Source organism: Saimiri boliviensis, chromosome 2 (assembly GCF_048565385.1).
Source record: "Saimiri boliviensis isolate mSaiBol1 chromosome 2, mSaiBol1.pri, whole genome shotgun sequence".
Classification (NCBI taxonomy): Eukaryota; Metazoa; Chordata; class Mammalia; order Primates; family Cebidae; genus Saimiri; species Saimiri boliviensis.
Window position 1 is genome coordinate 119,366,776 of NC_133450.1, and position 25,683 is coordinate 119,392,458.

At 38.0% G+C, this 25,683-nt stretch overlaps 1 protein-coding gene and 1 pseudogene across 1 annotated transcript in view; both read left to right on the top strand.

The window, feature by feature from the left end:
- AQR (aquarius intron-binding spliceosomal factor) overlaps positions 1-12,738 on the top strand; it is a 129,073-nt gene extending 116,335 nt beyond the window's left edge. Inside the window, exons 33-36 of the mRNA XM_003935747.4 lie at positions 246-420; positions 3,153-3,266; positions 7,763-9,181; positions 10,015-12,738. Coding sequence (XP_003935796.1) covers positions 246-420; positions 3,153-3,266; positions 7,763-8,098 — 625 coding nt within the window. The 3' untranslated portion in view covers positions 8,099-9,181; positions 10,015-12,738. The remainder of the gene's footprint in view (positions 1-245; positions 421-3,152; positions 3,267-7,762; positions 9,182-10,014) is intronic.
- LOC141583660 (tubulin alpha-1B chain-like) lies at positions 10,102-24,476 on the top strand (annotated as a pseudogene).
- The last annotated feature ends 1,207 nt before the right edge of the window (positions 24,477-25,683 follow it).

Here is a 25,683-nt window from a genome sequence, read left to right on the forward strand (position 1 = left end):
TAAGTGCATTGGTTATTTTGTGATCCTCCTCCCAAAAATAACAATAAGAGGTTAGTAATGAAGCCTTAACTTTTACTTGGTTTATTAGTCATGTAACATTGATTAACTTGTATTAAGTTTTTAAGAAGCTTAACTTTTTATTGCCATGGCTTAACAGGACTATCTAGTGAAACAGGTGAAAAAAATAAGCTGCATAAACGTTAATAATCTTGAAGTGTGCTAATCATTTTGTTTATTTCCCAAAGGGATGTCCGTCGCTTGGTAGTGGCCATGTCTAGAGCCAGACTTGGACTTTATATCTTTGCCAGAGTATCCCTCTTCCAAAACTGTTTTGAACTGACTCCAGCTTTCAGTCAGCTCACAGCTCGCCCCCTTCATTTGCATATAATTCCAACAGAACCTTTCCCAACCACTAGAAAGGTAGGACTTCTTTCTTCATTTCTTCAGCATTCCTCGGAGGGGGAAATTGGGATTTTCTTATAGGTGACCACGTTAGCTTGGAGCATTATTATACATAATTCACTTACTGGTTTAGAGTATGTTGCACTGAGGAACTGAGTTAGATTTTCTATATAAAAATAGTATTGGCTCATGCCTGTAATCCCAGCACTTTGGGAGGTCGAGGTAAGAGGATCGCATGAGCCCAGGAGTTTGAGACCAGCCTGGACAACATAAGGAGACCTCATCTCTATACAAAAATAAATAAATAAATATTAAAAATAATAATTCAGCCAACATTTATTTATCTACCTGTATAGGCAGTTAGTTCTTTACGTACATTGCCTCATTTTCATCTCAGTAACAGCAGCCTGTTATGTTAGTAGATTATTTTATTCATCCCATTTTACAAATCCAGAAACTTAGGGTGAGAGAAGTTAAATAGTTTGGCCATGCATCTAGCATAGAGGATCCAAGATCTGAAAAGCCAGGAGGTCTTTTTGAATAACATCCCCCAGAGTTCATGTTCTTTATCATTATACTATACTGTTTGTCTTCAGCTTTGTAAGGAGAACTTAACTACTTATTGAAAATAGAGCAATAAATAGTTGAGTTCTTAAGAAGCTTACATTCTGGGGGAAATGAGGGAGGAGAGAGCACATATATTTAATGAAAAGATAGAGAAGTACTACTACTCTCTCTTATCCCCTCTTTTTACTCCCCTTTTTCTAGTACCTTTCCTCTACAGGTAACTAGTCTCTTTAGTTTCTCATTTATACTTATATTCCTTTTCTATAAAGGAGAAGATATATGTTTATTTTTATATTATTGTCTTTCTTGCGCAAAGGTTATTATACTATAGACTTTTGGGCTTTGCTTTTTTATTTAATGAATTGTCCTAGGGGATCCATTGGATTTTAAATAACATTATTTTAGATATTCACAGTATGTGTCTTCCCACCACCTCTCTAAAAAAAATTAAATCTGTGTGTTTATTAATAATAAGTACTTTTTTAAAACCCGCATTTTTATTTTTAAAGAAATGCTGCTGTGGAGAAGTAGCAGGAAAATGGTGGAGAGAGATCATGGCGGGGAGGGTCACATAAAACCTCAAGTGTCAGGCTCTAGTCTAGATGCAATCCTATTATGTCTGAGTTTCTCAATCTTTTGTGCGCTATTAAACAGGCAACTTCCTGACGAGAGGTCTGGGACAGAGCCTAGGTGTCCTCATGTGTAACAAGCTCTCTAGGTGATTTCTATGTAAGGGCTACGTGTCACACCTGAAGAAATCTGGAGTGTAGGTCAGATAATATCACTGAACAGAAGGCTTGAAAACCCATGTTTTAGGTAACACTCATAAGTTCAAGGCCCTGGGGAGGTTAGGGCTGAGAACATCCCCCCATCTTCTGCTCAAGAGATAGTGAGGAGCAGGGAGTGCTGCATCTCGAGGAAAGGCAGCTCTTGGCAAGACTCCAGAAAATAAAGCAAGCAAACAAAAAGTTTTCCATGTTTAGAAGAGAGCATTTCCTAGTCAAAATAGCATGGCAGTATTTGTACATACGAGTTTTGACTATTGCAGAAAGTGACCATTAATTAAAAGAATACCTGCTTTGATGGGAGTGCTACCATCCTGCTCTTTAATTTACTAAATTATTTCTAGCTTGATGCTCCTTAAATAATTTGTCACTAAATTGAACCCTCTTTTTGGGGGTATGTTTTTTACCCTAATGGTTTTCTAAATTGTTCCTGCCATAAGAAAGGATAAGACTTTATAAACATTTTATTAATAACTATAAATGGGACAGTTGTTAATCTCTGTCTTAGGGTGGTTTAAAAAGAAGTGCAAATTTTGTATTTTCTTCATGGCTTTACAACCTTACCTACACTAGAGCAGTGTTTCTTAGATTGTTGTTGGAAGCTACAAAAGCATCAGCTCATTCCACCCAGACCTTCTGAATTTGAATCTATAGAGTCTATAGAGCCTAGGTACCTGCAATTAAACAGTCTAACACAGACGGTTCTAATAGACATCAAAATTTTAAAAAGAACATTCGAATATTCACCCTCATGACTCATAGTTTGTATGTTCAGTAAAAGTAAGTATTAACTTCTTATTTTTTAGAAAAATATAAGTACGAAAAAGAGTGTTAATTTTTTTTTTCTGAATTATCTTGTGAACTGTCTTTGGAGCATACACAGTATTAGAAACTGTTGCTTTACACCATGTTGATTTTCCTCTCTATTCAAATAATTACTTTCTCTTACTAATTCTTTTATATTGATTGTAGACTAAAACCCATACTTCATTTACCAACCCAAGATTGTGTTAAAAGCTAGTGACTCTTAGCTTTTCTAAGTCTAAATTTAAAAAAGTCTCTGACTTTTCTAAATTTCAATGGACTCACTATTCTTCATGAAGTTTACTTTTTTTTTTTTAAATTTAATAATCTTTTTTTAATGGGAGTCACATGGCCGGCGGGCAGAATGCACTGACCTGGGCCCCTTTTTTATTAATTCTATTTAAAAATCTATTTTTTAAAACATTCATGAAGTCTTTTTAGACTCTTCACACTTGAGTTTTATGTCCTCTTACTGTTAGGTCTTCCAGACCCTAATAGTGCGTTTTCATAAGATTAAAAAATGGGCTTATGTTGAAGTGTTACCTTCTCAGGTTGTTTGACCAGAAATTTAGCATTCTTTTTTCCTTCTTATAGAATGGAGAGAGACCATCTCATGAAGTACAAATAATAAAAAATATGCCCCAGATGGCAAACTTTGTATACAACATGTACATGCATTTGATACAGACTACACATCATTATCATCAGGTGAGTTTCTTATAACTGACTTTTATTTTTCTTGCTGTAGAAATGATTTCCTTTTTTTCAGAATAAATCTTTAAAGTACCTAATTCCTTGTGGGAAATGAACTAAAGTAGGCTGTTATTATTTATGTGACATTTGTATTTTTTAAATCATCTTTATATAGGTAGAATTCATACATATGATAAAGTTCACAAACTTAAAGTGTACAATTTTATATGTTCTGGCATAGGTATTTCCTTGTGGAGCCATCAGCACAGTCAAGATAAAAAACATACCCCTTATCCCCAAGAGTTTTGCTTTGTGCTTGTTTGAAATCCCTCCTTTTTGTCTTTCACTAGTCCCCTTTTTATCTTCCCAGGCAGCCAAGGATCTACTTTCTGTCATAATAGGTTTCTTTCCATTTTCTAGATATTTATATAAATGGAATCATACAGTATTTTAAAAAAATTTGTCTGCTATTGCTTATACAAGCCTTTGCACTTTATCTTGGGTAGATACCTAAGAATGCAATGTCTAGGTTATATGTTAAGGATGTGTTTAACTTTCTAAGAAACTGCCAACCTGTTTTTTAAAGTGGTGTACCACTTTACACTCCCACCAGCAGTTTGAGAGTTCTAATTGCTATACATCCTCATCCTTACTTGATATGGTAGGTCTGTTTTAAATTTTGGCAGTTCTAATATATATACAGTGGTCTCAATGTGGTTTTAATTTTCATTTCTCTAAGGACTAATGATGTTGAGCAACTTTTCCTGTGGACATTTGCCATCTGTATATCTTTAGGGATGTGTCTGCTCTGGTTTCTTGCTCATTTTTTTTTTTTTATTTGGTTGTATGTTTTATGAGGTTTGTTTTTTGTTTTTTTTTTCAATTGAGATGGTGTCTTGCTTTGTCGCCAGGCTGGAGTGCAGTGGCGCGATCTCAACTCACTGCGATATTCACCTCCCAAATTCAAGTGATTCTCCTGCCTCAGCCTCTGAGTAGCTGGGATTACAGGAGCACACCACCATACCCAGCTAATTTTTGTATTTTTAGTAGAGGCGGGGTTTCATCACATGGGCAAAGATGGTCTCAATCTCCTGACCTCGTGATCTGCCCACCTCGGCCTCCCAAAGTGCTGGGATTACAGGCATGAACCACTGTGCCTCGCCTCACGAGGTTTTTATGTATTCTGGTTACAAGTCCTTTATCAGATATGTATTTTACAAATATTTTCTCCCACTCCGGCTTATTTATTTTGTAAGCGTCTTAGCAAAAGTTTTAAATTTTGATAAAGTTCAGTATATCAAATTATTCTTTGATGATTCATGCATTTTATGTCCTAAAAATACTCAGCCTAACTCAGAGTTAAAAGTTTTTTTCTACAAGTTGTATAGTTTTAGGTTGGATACTTAGGTATGATACATTTTGAATTAATTTTTTATGTGATACAGGTAGGATTGAGTTTTATTCATTTGCCTGTGGATATCCAGTTGTTTCAGCACCATTTCCCTGATCTGTTACTGTTTTCTTTGTTGAATTGCTTGTTATCTTAGTCAAAATATCAACTGACCATATATGCAAGAGTCTAATTCTGAGCTTTCTATTCTATTCCCTTGTTTTGTGTATCTGTCCCTTTGCCATGACCACACTACCTTGATTACAGTAGCTTTACAGTCAATCTGGAAATTAGATAACATAAATCCTTTAGCTTTGTTCTTCTTTTTTGAAATTGTTTTAGCTATCCTAGTTCCTTCGCTTTTCTATATTTATTTTAGAATCAGCAGGTCAGTTTCTACCCCCAAAAAGCATGCTATGGTTTTTAAAAGCATATTTTGAAGGGTAGGATTCTTTAGGATCCATTTGGGACAATTAACATCTTCACAATATTGAGTCTTCTTTTCCATGAATAAGATCTCTCATTTATTTAGATCATCGTTGAATTCTCATCATGGTTTTGTAGTTTTCAGCATACAAACCTTATATGTAGTTTTCTTTCTTTTCTTTTCCTTTTTTTTTTTTTGGCTGGTATTTTGCATGGTAGTTTTTTTTGTTTTTGTTTTTTTTTTTTGTTTTTTTATTGTACTCTAGGTTCTGGGGAACATGTGCAGATCATGCAGGGTTGTTGCACAGGTACATACATGGCAGGGCGATCTGCTGCCTCCATCTCCCCATCATCTATATCTGGCATTTCTCCCACGTTATCCTTCCCCACCCCATGATGTTCCTACCTTACCCCCCTCCCACTAACTGACCCCAGTGTGTGATGCTCCCCTCCCTGTGCCCACATGTTCTCATTGTTCAACACCTCCCTATAAGTGAGAGTATGTGGTATTTGATTTTCTGTTCTTGTGTCAGTTTGCTAAGAATGATGGTTTCCAGCTTCATCCATGTCCCTACAGAGGTCATGAACCCATTGTTTTTTATGTCTGCATAGTATTCCATGGTATATATATGTGCCACATTTTCTTTGTTCAGTCTATCATTGATGGGCATTTGGGTTGGTTCCAAGTCTTTGCTATTGTAAACAGTGCTGTGATGAACATAACGTGTGCATGTGTCTTTATAATAGAATGATTTATAATCCTTTGGGCATAAACCCAGTAATGGGATTGCTGGGTCGAGTAGAATTTCTATTTCTAGATACTTGAGGAATCGCCACATTGTCTTCTATAATAGTTGAACTAATTTACACTCCCACCAATAGTGTAAAAGTGTTCCTGTTTCTCCACGTCCTCTCCAGCATCTGTTGTCTCCAGATTTTTTAATGATCACCATTCTAACTGGCTTGAGATGGTATCTCAATGTGGTTTTGATTTGCATTTCTCTAATGACCAGTGATGATGAGCATTTTTTCATATGTTTGTTGGTCTCATATATGTTTTCTTTTGAAAAGTGTCTGTTCATATCCTTGGCCCACTTTTGAATGGGTTTGTTTGTTTCTTGTAAATCTGTTTTAGTTCTTTTTAGATTCTGGATACCCTTTGTCAGGTGGGTAGCTTGCAGAAATTTTTTCCCATTCTCTCGGTTGCCAGTTCACTCTAATGATTGTTTCTTTTGCTGTGCAGAAGCTCTGAAGTTTAATTAGATCCCGTTTGTCTATTTTGGCTTTCGTTGCCATTGCTTTTGGTGTTTTAGTTATGAAGTCCTTGCCCATGCCTATGTCCTGAATGGTTCTGCCTGGGTTTTCTTCCAGGCTTTTTATGGTGTTAGGTCTTATGTTTAAGTCTTTAATCCATCTGGAGTTAATTTTAGTGTAAGGTGTCAGGAAGGGGTCCAGTTTCTGCTTTCTGCACATTGCCAGCCAGTTTTCTGAACACCATTTATTAAACAGGGAATCCTTTCCCCATGGCTTGTTTCTTTCAGGTTTGTCAAAGATCAGATGGTTGTAGATGTGTGGCATTGCTTCCGATGCCTCTGTTCTGTTCCATTGGTCTATGTCTCTGTTTTAGTACCAGTACCAGTGCATGGTACTTTTTAAAAATTTTCAAGGCCAGTCATGGTGGCTCACACCTGTAATCTCAGCACTTTGCGAGACCAAGGCAGGTGGATCACCTGCTCGTAGTATATGTCTATAATCCCAGCTACTTGGGAGGCCGAGGCAGGAAAATTGCATGAACCCAGGAGACAGAGGTTGCAGTGAGCCAAGATTGCATCACTGTACTCGACACAGCCAGAGTCTGTCAGTTAATCATTCAGTCAGTGAGTGGATTCAGTTTCCTTCACTGTAAGCAGAGTCCCTGATGAGAAAATCACTAGACTGCCATGGGGCAAAGGGCAGGCTAAGCACATAGAGTTGCTTTAGTTTTCGGGTTGAATGGGACAGAAACCTTTTTTTTGCTGCTCCCTCCTCCCGTGGCTTTGTCTCAAGGCTGGGTTCCTCTTTACCCCCCGCAGGGCTCTTTTATTTTTTGGAGACAGAATCTTGCTCTGTTGCTCAGGCTGGAGGACAGTGGTGCAATGTCTGCTCAGTGTAACCTTCACCTCTCAGGTTCAAGCGATTCTCCTGCCTCAGCCTCTCAAGTAGCTGGGATTACAGGTGCCCGCCACCACACTCAGCTAAATTTTGTATTTTTAGTAGAGACAGAGTTTCATCATGTTGGCCAGGCTGGTCTCAAACTTCTGATTCACCTGTATCAGCCTCCCAAAGTGCTGGGATTACCAGCATGAGCCACTGCACCCGGCCCACAGGGCTCTTTAATCAAAGTTGACTCTTGAGTTGGTTTTATAATCAGTCCTAATCAGTCACTGTTTTTTGCAGAACTGTTTACAGCAAAGTCTGTTGCTTAAAAATGTAATAGCTTTTCATGGTTGTTTTCCTCTCTGAAGATTTTATATGTATTTTGATCATCAATATATGACATCTCTGTAGGCATATTCCTAGACCATTGTCATCAGAGGTGTTACATCTGTGATACAGAATGGCCAGCACTGTTTCGGAGAACTCTAGAGTAACAGTGTGAGAGCTTAGCTTTATAAACTATTTTTCATATTGGTGTTGTCTTTTTTTTTTTAATTAGACTTTATTGCAACTACCACCTGCTATGGTAGAAGAAGGTGAGGAAGTTCAAAATCAGGAAACAGAATTGGAAACAGAAGAAGAGGCCATGACTATTCAAGCTGACATCATACCCAGTCCGACAGACACCAGCTGCAGTCACGAAACTCTAGCCTTTCAAACTGATACCACTTCTAATCAGACTGAGACCACCCCCAGTGAGACAGGAGCCAGTTCCAATCCAGAAGCCATCTCTGCTTTATCTGAGACTACCACTACTGTGGCAGGAGCTGTACCTGCACCGGCAGAGGCTAACATGCCTCAGGATGCCACATCTGCTTCGGCAGAGACCAAGTAGCCAAACTAGCCCTTCTAAAGAAGGACATGTTATTCAAAAAGTCTGAGTAAAGTTATTTTTTGTATTTTACATTTGCTTCTGCCATTTTACTGTCACTAATTAATGTTCGGTTCTTATATTTGTTAACTGATTTTGGTGTATTGAATACATTTTTTAAAATTATATGTGTACTAACAATTCTACTTTCATTTGTTCAGTCAGAAGAGCAAATAACCATTCCTTTGATGATTTGATCACTAAGTGAATATATTTGTAATCATATCTACATTAAAATAATTTTCTATAGAATATATAATATACACTTCACACTTTTAGTGAAATTCTCTAAAGAAGAGGACAGAATACACTGAACTTAACCATGAATACCCTTAAGTGTCCAAATTGGGAAGGAACTTGTTTCTTCTGTTATATTATCAAATGCTTAAATTCTGTTTTCTTTTTTCTTACCTTTGTTGTCTTTATGTAAAGATATTAATAGCAGTAAGGTATAGGTTTCTCCAGTCTATCAGAGTGGTTACATGCATTTTCTTCTCTCAAATCTTAGGATGCCTTAGAATTACCTAACATGTCTGTTTATTCTTGAGGCACACCTCAGACCAAAAGAGTCAGAATCTCAGGATTAGAGCCCAAGAATCTATATTTTAGGGGGTTCTCCACACCACTAATTGTTTGGGTTGCTGGCACAGTGGCATCAGCCAAGGGTGGTGAGGCTGAGCCAAGTTTTGTCATCAGCTAAATAGGAAGACTCTGCCAGATCAATCTGGGCAAGAAGCAGGATCCTGAGTCTGGGCAATGAGACTCAGAGAACTTAACTCCTGTGTGCAGGGTAGAATTCTCCCATGGCAGAGATTCTGAGTTTTTCTGCTTTATTTTTCTTAGGATAACGAGCCACAAGGAGACCTTTAGGTAAAATGTGGTTCTAATATGGGAAGGCAGAGGTGCCTAGGACATCGCTGCTCAAGTGTGATTTGTGAACCAACAGCATGAACGTCGTACTGAAGTTTGTTGTTTATAGAAAAGCAGAAGTTCGGGCTCTGCCCCAAACCTATTAAATCTAAATCTGCATTGCAACAAAGTCCCCAGGTAATTCACATGCACTTTGTTGTTTGAGAAGCACTGTACTAAGATTACTGTGTAGTCTTCACATGAATGAGGCTATAATGGTAGAATTACCAGTGAATGTGACTAATGTTTTCTGACAAGAGACCTCTGCTTATAAGGTCCCTGGGCATGGTGCCCAGAACTGAGGAAAAAAAAAAAGAAATGGTTATGTGTCTGTGTAGAGGGGAAAATCGCCCACTAGTTCTCTCTTTCCCATTTTGATCATCTGCTAGAGCATCTAAAGGGGAGCATTTCCCCAAAATATCCCCTCTAGTGCATCTACCCATGGGCCTGGTCATGTCCAAGAAATCTTTGAAGAAACAAGCAAGCATTGCATACTACCATTGAAATCCTTCTGGTCCTGACATTTTGAAGGAATGATTGCTTCATAAGGAAATTAAACCTAGAAAGTCAAGTCAGTTATATTTTTGAGTAACTAGTATTTGCTCAACTGTACCAGGTTGTGGTGAATATGGTCCAGACTCTGATTTTACGATGTGTCCTGTATCAGGCCGCTTGTGTCAATGTCGGTTGAGGAGGGGGAGATGAGAGTGATGAGATGATGAGAGGAGTGAAATACAAGGATGTGATACTAGGAAACCCAGGTCTATTTGTTATCAGAGTAAGGATCAAGCCAGATAGAAATTATGTAATTTCTCTGATAAAAGATTTTGAAAGCAGGTGCTGTGGGCATAATAGCACTCATAGAATTATTTTCATTTGTAAATATATGGTATCAGGCCAAGCAAGGGAAAGAAGCTTTAACTGTGTTACCGCCTTTCCTGGAAATGATAGATTTTTCTCTCTACCCTTAGGGGATATGAGATATGATACCTGCAACCAAGATAAGTGGACTGTTAAGCTGCTCTCTTCTTAACTATTTTCTAAGCACTGTACATCACTCTTGCCTAGCCGAGTGGTCATACGTTTTCCTTTGCTGCTTGATTTTTCTGTCACACTGAAAAGCAAATTTAGGTGGAAGATGGGTAAGTCCTTTGCCCTTGTCAAAAGATTTAAAAAGGGGTGAGGCAGTGGGATTTGTGTTCTTTTAAATTGTTTATTCTGGAAAGGCAAGTGAGTTGCAGTTGACTATAGAATCTTGGAAGTTTTGAAGGAATTTAAGAGCTCTACATACTTTAAACAATGAGGAAACAACCAGAGAGACTTAATCCAAGTCTACTGTCCTACGGCAATGCTTTATTTTTTTCAATCAAGCACACGTGAGCAATTGCTTAATAAATTCAAGAGTTTTCTATATACTTTGAGATTACTACAGACACAGGTATTCTAGCCATTTGACTATTTTAGATTAGTGTTCCCATTGCTCTTCATACTATTTTACATATCTAAATATGTCATGATTTTAGAATCTCTTTTTAAAGAAAACCAAAAAGATGCATGCCGTAAAGAATTATCATGAAATGAAGCAATTCAAGTATTTAGAATTTCTTTCTTCTTTTTTTTTTCCTCCAGAATGCTGAGTTAAGACAGTTTATTGCCAACAGTTGAGAATAAATAGCTCTGTTGATTAGGCAAATGAATGAGAAGCTCTAAACATTATCAAGACTCCTGAAGTTGGTGTAATAAAAATTGAGATGTTTTGCTAGATGCTGAGAGAAAAGGCACAAATGGGCCATTTGTGCTCCTGTAAACAAATGAAATTTTGTAACGATTAGTAGACAGCATGATATTGTAAAACAGACTTTGGACTCATCCAGACCTGGCTCAGAATTTTATCTAATTTGCTTATCAGCATTTGGTTTGACCTTAGACAAATTTTGCAACCTCTCTAAGCCCATTTTATCTATAAATAGCAGGGAAAGGATCTGTTTGGATTTGGGGCAGGGGAGTTGTTCTAGGTACTTAGAAACTACCAGTTTCTCTCTCTGTTTTCTTCAAAGCTTTGTTGGCAATGTAGGATACTGCCAACTAATCTTTGACTTGAGTCCTTAGCCATGCCCCAATCCAGGGAGCATGAAGGATGATCAAGAAGGGGACACCTAGTGGCAGTTGACCTTTGAGGATCTGTCTAGGATCAGGTCTGCTGATTTGGAACCCCTGAATCAACATCATAACATTGAGGATGATCTCTGCCAAAATTAAAATTCTGGCAGAACAGTATAAGCAGAAAGAAGACACTAGGTCTTTCTGAAATATGGAGCTGATAACTTCTATCAATTCTGAATTCTGTACTGTCCCACCCCCAAATCATCTATATTGTTGCATGTACTTAGCTTTGTGCCTTGAATTGCTATTTCCTTTTAGTGTTGCACTCAGATGGTATTTTTAGAGATGTTTCTTCAATCAAAACAAGATAAAAATTAAAAAAAAAAAAAGTGACCCTTTTGCATAAACCAGAAGAGCAGTGCCTTGCTTCCTGTGAGAAATGCTTGGCAGTTAGCCTGTGTAATTATTTAGCAATCATGTTAATAGATGTTTAAGAATAATGGAACTGGAGCTGTACTGAGCCAAGGATGGAAATGAAGACATGTGAGACTATTTTTTCTTCCTCTACTGATACTCTTCAGTTACAAGGATTTAATTTAAAAGGGTTTTAATTAAATGGGATCCAGAAGTTTTGAATGCTCTAGTTTTTCTTCTTAGAGACAAACCCCAGCTCCGTTTCCTGGAGCTTGACTCAGAACGCAGCATGGTACTCCTGACTGATAGTGTGCCAGCTTTATTCACTTATCTCTCTACCTTTTGGCTAACATTTATTTCAGGGGCTGGCTGACATTTTGACCTTACGTACAAAGATGGCTGATACCATTATTTTTCAGCATATATTACAGAAAATACTGCTCTTGAAAAATACTCTGAGAAATATGTTGTATGGTCAGATAAGTTTGGGAAACACGATGAATTATTGTTTCCTCTTTGCAGAATCACAGTGTACTGTTAGCTAATTAAAGGCTCTCCGATGTCCCACTGGAAAGAATCATGTTTAGCTTTGTTTAACCTAGCACTTCCCAAACTTGTTACAGTAGAAAGCTTTTTAAAAATAAAATACCTGGGCTGGGCGTGGTGGCTCATGCCTGTAATCCAAGCACTTTGGAGGCCAAGGTGGGTGGATCACCTGAGGTTGGGAGTTCAAGACCAGCCTGACCAACATGGTGAAACCCCATCTTAAAAAAAAAAAAAAGCCTTAGGTAGCTATTTCCTTAGAACATAGTTTGGGAACCAATACCTTTACATCAGTCAGAACTGTGACTCTCCCTTTAAAAATAAGCCCAAATACATTTGTTTTCCTACTAGGTAACCAGATGCTGAAGTAACACAGCTGAAGAGGAAACCAGAAGTGAAGTGATTTGTACAAAATGTTGTAGTGTAATTTATTGAGTGTCATGTGGTATTAATAGCAACATCCTGAAAATGCAAATGAATAAAAGTTTGGTCAATGTACCATGACATTCCTTCATGTGAGCCTCCTAGGAAAAGGTCACTGAGCATTCTCTGTTTACATTTTAATTTTAGACTCCAGAATTTCACACTAAGTTTTTCTTCTCATTTCTTATGCAGTAAAAGAAGAGTTCATATTTCCAATGTGTCTTGCTTCTGTTCTTTAATTTTTGTTTCCTTAAAAAGTTTAAATTCCAAAAAGATAAAAGAATTGCTTAGCATAACCAGTAGATGTGGTCTGGAAATAATAAAAGAAAATTAAGGTAAATGTAAGACATAAAGACAGTTTCTTCTCTTAAGAATGTTTAACATACAAGGACCCCAGAAATTACCTTGCATGAAACATACTGAATTCTTTCTAGATCTCCAGAAATGACTGTCCCCACAATCCTCTTCGCCTCCACCTTTAACATTGTGCACTCTCTTTATTATACTTATCTCTGTGTTGTAATCTAAGTTCAGGAACCTCAAAGGTATCTGCTTCTCTTTGAAAGATGCCTGTTTTAACATAAAAAGCTCTTTTGAGAAGCTCAATTTATTGACATTTTTCAAAAAACAGTTCTGGATGGGAAGTGAACCTTTTCTACTTTAGTTCACTGGTTCATTTGGGCCATTTTTGATTGGTTAGTTGGTTTTTTCCTTCTGATTTGTAGTTCAGTTGTCCACGAAGTGAACTAAAAGTGATTACTGTGTTACTGTACTTTCATTTCATTTTTGCTTCCAGTGCTAGTTCTAATTTCAGACTGCCACAAGAATAGGAGGGGAATAAGGGCAAACCTCGTTAATTGGTATCGCCATTTTGTTGGTTGACTACTTTTCACAGAAGTGAATGGAGTTTAATAAAAATGTTGAAGATGTTTATGAAACTAATATTTATATATTAATAGACTATCGGATGCCAACTCTGTGCCAGGCAGCAATGCCAAAAGCAACTCTAGTACTTTATAGATGAGAACACCAAGGCATTGGGTGATTTGCCTAGGACACCACAGTTAATTGAACTGAGACTAGAACCATCATATGACTTTTAGGCAAATTCCTTACCGTGCTGCTCTTTAAACTTCTTTGCTTGAGACAAATTAAAGAAGGAAACAACACCAATTGTGCATGAGTAAGACAAACCTACTAAAGAAATTCTCTATGGTCAATATACCAGAGAGACTAGGTTGCCAAAATCAGAATAGGAAATACAAGGTCTCTAAAAAGGATGTCCCAGTGTTTACAATATTTATTCTTACAGGTGAAAGACAAATTAGTATTTGTTTTGGAATGAGAAACACATAATAGGAAGGGACTCTAGCAAGTGATACTGTATGCCTCAAAATGTTAATTATCCTAAAGCCGTTTTACATTTAAGCAGAAGGAAAACATGTTAAGTTATAATAGTTTTAAAAGTGTGATTGGCTGGGCGTGGTGGCTCATGCCTGTAATCTCAGCACTTTGGGAGGCCAAGGAGGGTGGATCACAAGGTTAGGAAATTGAGACCATCCTGGGTAACACTGTGAAACCTTGTCTCTACTAAAAATGTAAAACATCACCTGGGCATAGTGGCACGTGCCTGTAGTCCCAGCTCTTCAGGAGGCTAAGGTAGGAGAATCGCTTGAACCTGGGAGGCAGAAGTTTCAGTGAGCTAAGCATGCCACTGCACTCCAGCCTGGGCAACAGAGCGAGACTCTGTCTCAAAAAAAAGAAGAAAAAATACAAGTGTGACTTCTGAGTGTGTTACCTCGACTGTTAGCTTCTCAGGAAAAGTAACTGTGACTTGTCTGCTTCTGTTGCCTTTGCCTTTTAATCCCTAGCCACAGTGCATGAGCACATCTCCATCCACATTCGCCAGGCTGATGTCCAGATTGATAATCCCTGCTCAGACCTCTGCTGCCTGGAGGAAGGCATCCAGCCTGATAGCCAGATATCAAGTGACAAGACCACTGGGGGAGATGACTTCTTTGACATCTTCAGTGAGACAGGTGCTGGCAAGTATATGCCCAGGGCAGTGTTTGAAGACCTGGAGCCCACATTCATTGACAGAGTTCACATTGCCATCTACCACCAGCTCTTTCACCTTGAGCAGCTCATCACAGACAAGGAAGATGCTACCAATAAGTTTGTCCAAGGGCACTATGCCATTGGCAAGGATATCACTGGCTTCATGTTGGACCAGATTCTCAAACTGGCCAACCAGTGCACAAGTCTTTAGGGCTTCTTGCTTTTCCACAGCTTTGTGGGGGGAACTTGTTCTGGGTTCACCTCCCTGCTGATAGAATGTCTCTCTGTTCATTATGGCAAGAAGTCCAAGCGGGAGTTCATTTATTCAGGTTTCCACAGCTATAGCTGAGCCCTATAACTCCATCCTCACTACCCACACCACCTTGGAGCACTCTGAGTGTGTCTTTGTGGTAGACATCTGCCATAGGAAAACCTCAGTATTGAGTGCCCAGCCTGCACTAAGTTTGCCTTATTCAGATTATGCCCTCTATCACTGCTTCCGTCATAGTTGATGGCTCCCTGAATGGCCATCTGACAGAATTCCAGACCAACTTGGTGCCTCTCCCCACATCCACTTTTTTCTGGCCACATATGCCCCTGTTATCTTTGCTAAGAAAGCCTATCACGAACAGCTTTCTGTAGCAGAGATCACCAATGCTTGATTTGAGCCAGCCAACCAGGTGATGAAATGTTACCCTTACCATAGCAAATGATGGCTTCCTGCCTGTTGCATTGTGGTATCACCCCAAAGATGTCAGTGCTGCTGTCACCACCATCAAGACCCTGGATTGGTGTCCCACTGGTTTCAAGGTTGGCATTAATTACCAGCTTCCCATGGTGGTACCTGGTGAAGACCTGGCCAAGGTACAGAGAGTTGTGTGCGTGCTAAGCAATACCACAGTCCTTGCTGAGGCCAGGACTCACTTGGACCATAAGTTTTGACCTGGTGTATGCCAACCATGCCTTTGTTCACCAGTACATTAGTGAGGGAGTAGAAGAGTTTTCTGAGGCCCATGAGGACATGGTTGCCCTTGAGGAGGTTTATGAGGAGGTTGCTATAGATTCTGTTAAAGGAGAGGGTGAAGAAGAAGGAGAGAAATATTAACTATCCGTTCCTTCAGCCCTGCAACATGTCTCACTCCCAGAATTTAAGCTTCAACATTAGTTGACAGACATTAAAGCTTTCTGGTTAGATTGTTTTCACTCAGTGGAGATCAATGTTCCATATATACCTGTAAGATTTTTCCATCTTGTCTCATTGCCTGTATAGCAGATTAAAGGTATCAGCTATGAAGAGTTCCTTAATTAGCAGCATGTGGCATGAAGCAGGACATACTATGTATCAGTAGGCATTTTAGGATCCTGAAGAATACATTTGATACATTTTGTGACATACACATTTATTTTTTAAGAAAACAATGACAATAGGAGAATGTTTTTCTAGTCCCACCAAAGTTTTGTCAATTTTATTTATCTTTCTAAAAAGACCAACTTTTCATTTTGTTGGTCTGTATTGTTTTTTAGTCTTAATTTCATATTTCTGCTCTAACCTTTATTATTTCTTCTACTAATTTTGGGTTTGGCTTGTTCTTGCTTTTCTAATTCCTTGAGGTGCATAATTGGGTTGTTTATTTGAAGTCTTTATACTTTTTTGATACAGGTGTTGATTGCTATAAGCTTCCCTCTTACTACTACAGCTATATCCCATATATTTTGGTGTGTTTTATTTCCATTTCCATTTGTTTCAAGACATTTTAAATTTCCTTCTTCAAGTCTTTATTGACCCATGGTTTATTCAAGGGCATGTTGTTTAGTTTCCATGTGTTGGTGAAGTTTCTGAAGTTCCTCTTGTTACTGATGTTTAGTTTTATTCCATTGTGGTCAGAAAAGATATTTGATATGATTTCTATTTTTAAAAATTTGTTCAAAGTTGTTTTGTGCCATAAAATGTAATCTATTCTAAATAATGTTCCATGAAAAGAATGTATATCCTGCAGCAATTGGGTGAAATGTTTTGTAAATGTCAGTTGGGCCTATTAGGTCTAATACATTGCTTAACCCTACTCTGGTGTTTCTTTATTGATTTCCTGTGTACATAATCTGTCCATTACTGAGAGTGGAATATTAAAGTCCCCTTTCACTGTTGAATTGCAGTCTGTTTCTCTCTTCATTCTCCCTTCAAATCTATTAATGTTTGCTTTATATGCTTGGGAGTTTTGGTGTTTGTTGCATAGATATTTTTAATTGTTATATCCTCTTGCTGAATTAACCCCTTAATCATTAGTGACCTTCTGTGTCTTTTTTTACAGTCTTTGATTTGTAGTCTATTTTGTCTGATATAAATATAGCTACTTCTTTTTTTATTGTTTCTAGTTGCATGAAATATCTTTTTCCACTCTTTCACTTTCAACCTAAACGTGTCTTTGTAGGTGAAGTGGTTTTCTTGGTAAACAGCATATGGTTGGGGCTTCTTTGTCCATTCAGACACTCCTTAGCTTTTAATTGAAGAATTTTGTCCATTAACAGTTTTTATCATTATTGATATATAAGGACTTACTGCTGTTGTCTGTTTTCTGACTATTTTGTAACTTCTGGCCTGTATGCTTTCCATTGAGAAGCTTGTTGCCAGATGCATTGGAGCTCCTTGATATGTTACTTGCTTCTTTTCTCTTGATACTTTTATGATTCTGTCTTTGTCCTTGACCTTTGAGAGTTTGATTATTATATGCCTTGGGGTACTCTTATTTGTTCAGATATGTTTGATGTTCTCCAGCCTTCCTGTACTTGGATATTTATATCTTTCTCAAGTTTTTGCAAGTTTTGTTATTTATTTGAATAAGCTTTCTACCCTTTTCTCTTGCTCAATTCCCTCTTGAACACCAAAATTCTTAGATTTGACCTTTTGAGGTAATTTTCCATAGTTTATAGGTGATCTTTATTACTTTTCATTCATTTTTCATTTGTCTGCTCTGACTGTGTGTTTTCAAATAGCCTGTCTTCCGTCTGATTCTTTCCTCCACTTGATCCATTTTGCTGTTGAGAATATCTAACAAACTGTCCAGTTTAGCAATATTTCTCGGTTTGAAAATTTCTATTTGATTTTTTGTGTTACTTCAATCTCTTTACTGAATTTTTCTGATAAATTTCTGAATTGTTTTTCTGTGTTAGCTTAGAAATCACTAAGTTTCTTTAAACTACTATTTTGAGTTCTTGGTCAAAAAGTTCATTTATTTTATTGCCTTTTTGTTAGGGTCAGTCACTGATTCCTTGCTTTGTTTGTTTGGGAAGATCATAGTTCCCTGTTTGCTGCTGTTTCTTGTGGATGTACATCTATGTCTTTGCATTGAAAGATTAGTTGTCTATTCCAGCCTTCTCTGCCTAACTTGTTTTGGTTTTTATTGGATGTATTTGGGTAGAGATTCTTTACCGCCAGGTTGCTGCCCGCTTTTCAACTCTAGGTAGTGACTTAAGCCCAGATTTCGCCTTGGCTCTAGTAAACACTTGAAGCACAGCTCTTCCTGAATGGGGGAGATTCCAAAGGGAAAGTCCTAGCCGTGTAGGAAGGCTGGCTAGGGGTTTTGCTCAGGGAATCTGTGGGACGGATCTCCTACAGCATGGTGCTGCTGAACAGCCACTCTGATTTGGCATCTTCTTTGGCAGAGTTACGGAGCAGAGTTTCCAGGGCTGGGGATAGTAATCCATCTTCCTCCTTTGTCTCTGCCTGTCCTCAGGGATATTTCTCTCTTTGAGCACTCAAGATGCTCCCTGCAAGTTAAGAGAGGGACAGGTCCCCTGCCAGGAAACCCAACATCATGAGAAAACTGGTTGTCCACATTGATTTCACTTTCTCCACCATAGAAACAAGTGAGTTGGGTGGGAAATTTTCTGTGGACTTGGTGCCCAGCAGAAAGGGGAGTCTTAGTCTCTTATAATCTTCTCAGTGTTTTTCCACTCCTCTGTGGCCCCAAGAACTATCTCTCTTCATATTTGAGTTCTAAAATATTTCTTGTGATAATCTTAGTGCATATTTGTTTTTGGTTTTCTATAAAAGGGAATAAAAACAGCTTGCTTCTACACTGCCACTTTGAAACCAGAAGTCAGCCTGGCTGATCTCTAAGGTCCTATCTTCTATCACAATTAGTTTTGCCTGTTTTTGATCTTTACATAAATTGAATCATACACAATATACTTTTTGTGTTTGCCTTCTTCAATACATTTCTCTGAATGATGTGAAGCAGGGTTCAGCAGATCAACCAAGTACTATTTATTCAAAAGCCTATCTGGCCTGGTGCGGCAGCTCACGCCTGTAATCCCAGCACTTTGGGAGGCCAAGGCAGGTGGATCACCTGAGGTTGGGAGTTCGAGACCAGCCTGACTAACATGGAGAAACCCTGTCTTTACTAAAAATATAAAATTAGCCGGGTGTGGTGGTGCATACCTGTAATCCCAGCTACTCAGGAGGCTGAGGCAGGAGAATCACTTGAACCCAGGAGGCAGAGGTTGTGGTGAGCTGAGATCACACCACTTCACTCCAGCCTGGGCAACAAGAGCAAAACTCCATCTCAAAACAAAACAAAGAAGAAGAAGAAGGAAAGAGAAAAGACCATTCTACAGTGCACTACACTACAATGTAGTAACATCTTTGTCGTAAATCAAGTGATCACATGTGTGGGTCTGTAATTTCTTTTGTTTAATTGGCGTATATTTCTCTCTTGTGCCAAAATTTCAGTTACAATTACTGTAACTTTATAATAAATTTTGATTATCTTGTGTATATCCTTTAGCTATTTTCTTCAAGATTATTGGCCATTTTTAGTACTTGTATAAATTTTAGAATTATCTTGTCAATTCCACAGAAAACTTACTGGGCTTTTATTGGGATCACACTAAATCTATAGATCAATATGGGGAAAATTGGTATCTTTGCAACCTAGGAATATGGTAACTCCTTTCACTTAGGCCTTCTTAAACTGAATAATATTTTATAGTTTTCTGTATAAAGGTTATGGTCATTTTTTTGTTGAATTTATTCCTAGGTATTTATACAAGTGTAAGCAAGTTTTTATTTATACAAGTATTTTTATTTATACAAGATATTTCTTTATACAAGTGTAAGGCTTTTTTTCTTCAGTCTTCATATTTTAAATTTCCTTTTCTACCTATATGCCTTTCATTTTCTTTTTTGCCCTTCTTGGCCTTTGAAGGCCTCTATTACAATGTTGAATAGAGATGATCAGAACAAGTATCTTTGTTTCTTCCCAATTTTAGGGGCAAAACTTTCTTTTTTTTTTTTTTTTTTTTTGAGTTGGAGTTTCGCTCTTGTTACCCAGGCTGGAGTGCAATGGCGCAATCTCGGCTCACTGCAACCTCTGCCCCCTGGGTTCAGGCAATTCTCCTGCCTCAGCCTCCCGAGTAGCTGGGATTACAGGCATGTGCCACCACGCCCAGCTAATTTTTTTGTATTTTTAGTAGAGACGGGGTTTCACCATGTTGACCAGGATGGTCTCAATCTCCTGACCTCATGATCCACCCTCCTCGGCCTCCCAAAGTGGTGGGATTACAGGCGTGAGCCACCACGCCCGGCTCCTAGGGGCAGAACTTTCAATATTTCACCACTAAGTATAGTGTTTGCTATAGATTTTTGCATACACTCTGTATCAAATTTTAAGAATTTCTATTTCTAGTTAACTAGGTGTTTCATTGCTAATCATTAACGCATACTGAATTCTAACAAATGCTTTTTCAGTGTCTGTCAAAATGATCATATGCTTTTCTTTTTTTCTTTTTTTCTAATTTTACTTTAAGTTCTGGGATACATGTGCAGAATGCAGGTTTGTTACCTAGGTATACATGTGCCATGGTGGTTTGCTGCACCCATCAACCCATCATCTAGGTTTTAAGCTCCACATGTATTAGCTATTTGTCATAATGCTCTCTCTCCCCAGTCATTTGCTTTTCTTTATTTTGTTAATGTGGTGGATTACATTGATTTATTTTTCTGTTTGAAGTTTTTCAAATTAGAGCCGTAAGTTGCTACTCTTGACAAGTCTGGTAATTTTTCATTGGGTGCTGGACATTACAAATACTGTACTGTGTCTTTGGATGTTTGGATTTTGTTGTCTTCCTTTAAAGAGGGTTGAGGTTTGCTTTGGCAGGCAGTTACATGTGGGTTGGATCTACCTTTTTGATGTTTGTTTTTAAGCTTTTTTACCCAGGTGTAGAGGACCTTTACTCTAGGGCTAACTTAGCTCTGTCATCAAGCTATGACCTTCTCTGGCCCCTGTTGGCTGCTCCAGGTTTTCAATGAAGTGTTTCTGCTTGGGTTGATCGAAATGAAAACATTTTCTATTATTGTATGAGCTCTAGGAATTGTTTAGTAGAGCTTCCAGGCAGTTGTCCCTTAATCTCATGAAGTTTCACCCCATGCATGTACAGATTAGTATTCAGCCAAGACTTGAGGGGACCCCTCTTTAGATTTCTTGAGCTCTTTATTTGTGTAACTTCCTCCTTTTAGTTACTCTGCCTTACAAATTCTATCCAGCACAGCCTTCCCAAGCTTTTGTCTTAAATTCAGTGGGACTGCTGGGCTTCTACTTAGGTTCTCCCCAAGTAAAGGCAAACAGTGCTGCTCTTCAAAAATTGCCTGTAGGCGAAAGCCAGGGCAATCACAGGGCTAATCTTGTTCCTTTTCTTTCTCTCCAGGATCACAGAACTATGCTGTCTTTCGTTCAGTGTCTGAAAATAGTGACTTCATATATTTTGTCCAGTTTTAATTGATTATAGTGGGATGAACAGAAGCAGAAGTTGACATTGTTTTTTGCAAATATTAAATTAACCTTATAATCCTAATCTTTTTTAAAAATACTGTATTACATTTGCTAGTATTTTGTTTAGAATTCTTGCATTTATGTTTATGAGAAAGATTGGTCTATTTTACCGTACTTGTCAGGTTAGATATCAACATTAGAGTGACTTCACAAATTGAATTGGAAAGTCTTTTTTTTTTTTTTTTTTTGAGACAGGGTCTCGTTCTGTGGCCCAAGCTGTAGAACAGTGGTGCAATTTTGGCTTACTGCAACCTCTACCTCATGGGCTCAGGTGATCCTCCCACATCAGCTTCCCAAGTAGCTGGGACTGCAGGTGCACACCAACATGCCTGGTTAGCTTTTGTATCTTTTGTAGAGACAGGGTTTCACCATGTTGCCCAGGCTGGTCTCGAACCCCTGGGCTCGAGCAGTCTGCCTGCTTTGGCCTCCCAAAGTCTGAAGTGCTAGGATTATAGGCAGAAAGGTGTTTTTTTTTTTCTTTCTTTCTTTCTTTCTTTCTTTCTTTCTTTCTTTCTTTCTTTCTTTCTGAGTACTCTATTTTTATTCACTGGAAGTGTTTTTTATAAAATTGATAATATTTCTTCTTTAAACAGTTGGAAAAATTCAACAGTGAAGCAATCTAAGGCTAGATTTCTTTCTGGGAAGATTTTAAATTTCAGATTCATTGTATTTATGTAAGACTACACTATTTCCTCTTGTGTTGGTTTTGGTAAGTTGTGTTATCCTAGGAACTTTTCCATTATAAAGCTGAATTTTCAGATATATATTGGCAAAAGTAATATATAATATGTTGATAGCACTATGTTAGCTATATCCCACACATCCTGTATCACATTTTCATTAACATTCTGTTCAAAATGTTTCCTAATTTCCATTGTGATTTTGTTTTTAACTTATGTTTTTTCATTTTTACTGAAAATATTTTAGAACATAATGGAGATGATGGTCGCACAACATCGGGAATGCACTAAATGCCACTAAATTGTTCACTTAAAATGAAAAAATTTTAATTTCATGTTATTATTTATTTTAAATTGGTTAATTTTATGTTAATTTTATGTGAGTTTCACCTCAACAAAAATACTTTTTAAGAAGTAGATTATTTAATTTCTAAGCATTTTTATGTTTTTCTTCTTTTTGTTGTTGATTTCTAGCTTTGGCTGGGTGCAGTGGCTCATGCTTATATCCTAGCAATTTGGGAGGCTGAGGTGACCAGACTGCTTGAGCCCAGGAGTGTGAAACCAGCCTGGGCAACATGACAAAACTTTGTCTCTGCAAAAAATATAAAAAATTAGCCAGGCATGGTAGCATACACCTGTAGTCCCAGCTACTGGGGAGGCTGAGGTAGGATGATCACCTGAGTCTAGGGAGGTTGAGGCTGCCATATGCCATGATGGTGCCACTGCACTCTAGCCTGGGCAACACAGGAAGACACTGTCTCAAAACATAAACAACAACAACAAAAACCAATTCTAACTTCTCTGCTGAGGTCAGAGAACCTAGTCTGTATTATGATAATCCTTTTCAATTTATCATGACTTTTACACTACATGTTTCATGAACACATGAAAAGATTGTGCTGTATATTCTGTAGAACTTAGGTACATATAAAAATTAGGTCAAGTTTGTTAATCATTTTGTTCAAATCCCTTCTATCCCCTCATGTTTTGTGGGGTTTTATTTTTTTGTCTGCTTGTTCTACCAGTTACTGAGAGATGTGTGTTTAAAAAAAAAAAACTCAGTGTAATTACATGTTTATTTCTATTTTTAGTTCCATCAAATTTTTCTTGTGTATTTTGAGGCTGTGTTATTAAAACATACAAGCAGAATTATATCTTCCTGCTGGGTAGACTTTATTGTTATTATTATTTACCACTGTCTGTCTTTAACTCTCAGTATGCTTCTCATTTTAAAATCTACTTTGTCTTACATTAGTATTGCTTCACCAACCTTCTTTTGGTTGCTTTTTGAATGGCATATTTTTTCCACTCTTACATAACCTTTCTGTGTCTTTGTGTTTAGGATTATTCTGTTGTAAGCAACATATTGTTAGGCTTGGGATTTGATTGTACTTACTTACAATCTAATAAGTTATGCATTGCCGGCAGAAGTCATAAGACTCTTGGATGATAAGCAGAAGACTCACTCAGCACAGTAAATAGCATAAGTGTCAGCATATTTGCTGTGTCAGTTCCTCTTTCTCCCAAGCCCTTCAGAGGTAAAGTGGAGGGTCCAGCTGAATGCGTGAGTGCTCAGTTTTATAGGAGAAGAATAATGGGCAATGCACCACTTTTATAGCAAGCATCAAGCAAGCCTGCTCTTTGCCCCAGAGGGAGACGTAACCTCATCCCTCGAGGTTACTTGCTACAAACTCAACCCTATAGAGAAATGGCCTGAGAAAAGAGCAGCCTTGTATTGGCAGACCTGGCAGGAGCATGGAGGGGTACTCTAGGATTATGAGCTCGTTTACTTCAATTTGACGTTCTGTCATACTATGCTTCATGTATTTCAAGATTATGTTATTGTATATACACAAATTTAGAATTATATTCCTGGTAGACGGGCCTTTTAATCAATAGCAGATGTCCTTAACTCTAGTAAGGCTTTTTGACTTTAAGTGTACTTTGTCTTATATGACAACGTAGCTGCCCCATTTGTCTTTTGGTTATATTTTTCAAGGCATAGGTATTCTCATCCTCGTGCTTGGTCTTTCTGTTTCTTGATATTTAAGAATTTTGTTTGTTTGTTTGGTTGGTTTTTTTTTTTTTTTTTTGGTAAACAACATATATAATTAGTCAAGCTATCTTTGTCTTTTAACTTTTATATAATTACTGGTGTATTTGGACTTACTTTAACTGTTTTATTTCTCCATGTTTTATGTTCCTTTTTCTCATCTTTCTTGCCTTCTTTTGGATATATAAAGGATTTTTTATTATTCCAGTTTCTCCATTCTATTAGTTTGTTAGTAATTCATTCTTTCACCAGTGAGCCTAAAGAGTACTCCAGGCATTTTTGTCTTATTACAGTTTACTGAGAATATATACTTATTTCACTTCCCAGATGATGCCAAGACCTTATAACACAAACACCTTGGCTCCTGCTTTGTGCAATTATTCTTGTATATAAATTTTTCTCCTCCTCCTCCTCCTCCTCCTCCTCCTCCTCCTCCTCCTCCTTCTCCTCCTCCTTCTCCTCCTCCTTCTCCTCCTCCTCCTCCTCGTTCTCCTCCTCCTCCTCCTCCTTCTCCTCCTCCTCCTCCTCTTGTTTCTCTTTCTCCTCTTTCTTCTTTTTGAGATAGAGTTTTGCTCTTATCACCCAGGCTGAAATGCAGTGGCACAACCCAGCTCACTGCAACTTCTGCCTCCTGGGTTCAAGCGATTCTCCTGCCTCAGTCTCCCAAGTAGCTGGGATTACAGTCACCCACCACCATGCCCAGCTAGTTTTTTTGTATTTAGTAGAGATGGGATTTCACCATGTTCGTCAGGCTGGTCTCAAACTCCTGACCTCAGGTGATCCACCCCGAGCCTCCCAAAGTGATGGGATTACAGGTGTGAGCCACTGTGCCTGGCCAATTTTTCTACCTTCTAATTAAAACACTATTATTATTTTGTAAGCTAATATTCATTTAGATTCACCCTTTCCATTGCTTTTCATTCCTTCCTACCTCTTTTTGTGCTTCCTTCTGGATAATTTTCTTTATGAAGAATTAAAACTTTTTAATATTTTCTTCTGTGCACATGTGCTGCTGACAAATTCTCTGTCTGGAGATGTCTATTTCACCTTTGATTTTGAAGGGTATATTCACTCTAGATTGTTAATTATTTAAGTACCTAAAAAAATGGTCAGTTTCTTATGCCTGTCTCTCATTAGAAAAATCAGTGCTTAGTCTTTTTCTGCTCCTTTGTAGAAAATGTCTCTTTTCTCTTGCAGCTCTTAAAATGTTTGTGTTTGATTTTTTCTTTTTTTCTTTTTTTTTTTTTTTTTGAGACAGAGTTTTGCTCTGTCTGGAGTGCAGTGGCACAATCTCAGCTTACTGCAACCTTTGTCTCCCTAGTTCAAGTGGTTCTTCTGCCTCAGCCTCCCACCAAATAGCTGGGATTTCAGGTGTGTGCCACCACATCTGGCTAACTTCTGTATTTGTAGTAGAGTTGGGGTTCCACCATGTTGCCAGGCTGGTCTCAAACTCCTGGTCTCAAGTAATCTGCCTGCTTTGGCCTCCCAAAGTGCTAGGATTGCAGGTGTGAGCCACTGCACCTGGCCTGTCTTTGATTT